The 2,471-nt window shown below is 42.0% G+C and overlaps 1 protein-coding gene across 1 annotated transcript; it reads left to right on the forward strand.

The window, feature by feature from the left end:
- The first annotated feature begins 1,439 nt into the window (after positions 1–1,439).
- LOC113311749 (histone-lysine N-methyltransferase, H3 lysine-79 specific-like) lies at positions 1,440–2,246 on the forward strand. The gene has a single exon (XM_026560547.1). It carries the CDS (start codon positions 1,440–1,442, stop codon positions 2,244–2,246), a length of 807 nt encoding a protein of 268 aa, XP_026416332.1.
- Positions 2,247–2,471: the final 225 nt, after the last annotated feature.

Genomic DNA, 2,471 nt, shown 5'->3' on the forward strand with positions numbered 1-2,471 from the left:
CTCTTCTATGCCGTATTCATAGCTGCTACTAACAGAGGAGAAACATGGAAACACTAGAAACTTGGTTTAGGGAAAAGCCCTAAACCCTAAACACTAGAATACCAAAATCCTCTCTCTACAAGTTTTTCTCTCACACTGATATTGACCTTCACGGCAACACACGATCCTCCCTACCAAAAAGACCAAAATCCTAAGCACAAGGATTTACCACTCTTTTAGGTTGGATTTATACAAACCTACAATTCTAGTCATATATATAGAGAACACAAACTTGGTCACCAAGTATTAGTCTCCAACTAGGAAACTAAACTCTTTCCTAAACTCTATCAATCCTAAATTAGGAAATCCACCTCAATGTGGAAAAGGCCAAAATAGGAAATCCACTTATTCCCTAACAGCGATAGTACTGACAGAAGAGATTGTTCCCCCACCAAATCTGGGAAGAGAACCACCTTCGAGTACTAGGAGTCATGAATTTTGCAGGTATCATCGGTTTCACGGACATCATACGAATGACTGCCGAAACATCCGAAGGATTGTACTTCGTCTAGTGGAACAGGGGAAGCTCGCTCATTTTCTGGAGGGATATACAACCTCCCCCACCCCCACCTCGTGACAATCAACAGGTGTACCGAATCGAAATAGATCGGGGAACTCACGAACTGAATTGTAATTCGATAATACATTCATCCAAGAGCATTCAAAATTTCCATGATAATATACTCAAAAGAGTGCAGAGGGACTTCGAAGGGAATGAGATATTCAATGTGGCGAAGAAGGAGCCACTAGAAGAGTATAAAAAGAGGGAGATAAAATTCTCAGCAAAGGACATACCAGAGGAAGGAGCTTCGCACACAGAGCCATTGGTCATAACCTTAAATTTTGGGAAATACTCAAAGTGGGAGGATGACGAAGTCAAGAAAGAAAAAATTTGGGTAATAGACAGAATCCTGGTGGATACGGGGAGCTCGGTTGACATTCTCATTTATCATGAAATTAGAACCATGGGGTACAAGGATTCAGACCTTGTACCATCGACATATAATATATATGGGTTCAATGGGGTTGCATCAAAGCCGAAGGGAGAATTAGTCGTAAAGATTTTCGCGGGCGAGTTGGAAACAAAGGTTACTGTTTGTGTGATAGATATAGACTCACCTTATGACGCTCTCATAGGTCGGCCGTGGATACATGGGATAAAATAGGTTGCATCTACATATCATCATACCATACGGTTTCCCATGCCAAGCGCAATAGGCGAGATCAAGGGAGATCTAAAGGATGCGCGATATTGTATCAAAAAGGATATCCACAACTATGATGAAAAACTGAGGAGGAAGATAGAACAAAAAAGGCGGATATGCGAAGCAAAAAGAGCGGAACAATTGATGGTGTTCACCATTGGGATAAGCACGGAGCAGATTACAACGCATAAAAGCATGGAGGAGGCAGACAAGATGATGATTTTCAATGAGATGGATCGCGAGAAAACTCCGGAAAAGGAAGGCCATGTTGAGATAAAGCAAAGTGGAAAAATGAAGAAGGGAAAAATAGCTGAAGGGAGAAGCGAGAAAGAAACCCCCAGTGCGAAGGAAAAACGAACCCCGCAAGGCAGAGCAAAGGAAAACAACTCCAAGCGCAAGAAGGTATCAATACAAGAGGCTGAGAAAAGTGTTAAATTGCCCGGTCATTTCGGTAAGGAAAATGAGGCATGCGACGAAGACAAAGAGATGGAGCAATTAAAGGAGGAACTCTACCAAGAAAGACGAAAGAAGGAAGACTTGGTACGAGAACGAATAAGGCTAGAAAGGCAAAACGATAAGCTCTTTATTAAGAACAATCACCTAAAAAGAAAACAAACAGAACATAACACCCAAAGGGGAGAAAATGCTTCGGGAAAGAAATTGGCAACTGAAGGATGTCATGAGTATTGGCGAGATAGAAAGGGGCGAGGGGAACAAAATGAACGAGAAGATCTGAGAAGAGCAATAGAAAGCAGCGGGAGGGAGTTCAGGGAAAAGGAATATCGTATGCAACAATTGATGGTGAAAAGGAGAAAAGGCGCAACGAGCAATGACCCAGTGACAGGGAGAAAATCTGGAACGCGGGAAGAACTAGAAATGATGAACAAATGTGCGAGAAGTGAGCCATGTAAACCAGAAATAGCGGCATTATTTTCGTTGAAACAAAGGGGAAATGAAAGCTTGCGAAATATTGTGTCAAGGTGGGATACGCTTTGCAAATAACTAAGGGGAAGGCTATCAGAAGAAGATTTAGTACGATCGTTCATTTATGCACTGTCGGCCAGACACCCCTTATTTTCAACATTGTTCAAGATCAGGAACGAGGTGAAGATGAAGAAGTTGAAAAGGTACCGGTCCGAGCACATCCTCCTAGAAGAAGAACGCTGATATCAAGGAAGAATCATAGAAACGAGAAAATGTACTTGTGAACTTATCATTTGGCAATGT

The sequence above is a fragment of the Papaver somniferum genome, chromosome 9, assembly GCF_003573695.1.
Source record: "Papaver somniferum cultivar HN1 chromosome 9, ASM357369v1, whole genome shotgun sequence".
Lineage (NCBI taxonomy): Eukaryota > Viridiplantae > Streptophyta > Magnoliopsida > Ranunculales > Papaveraceae > Papaver > Papaver somniferum.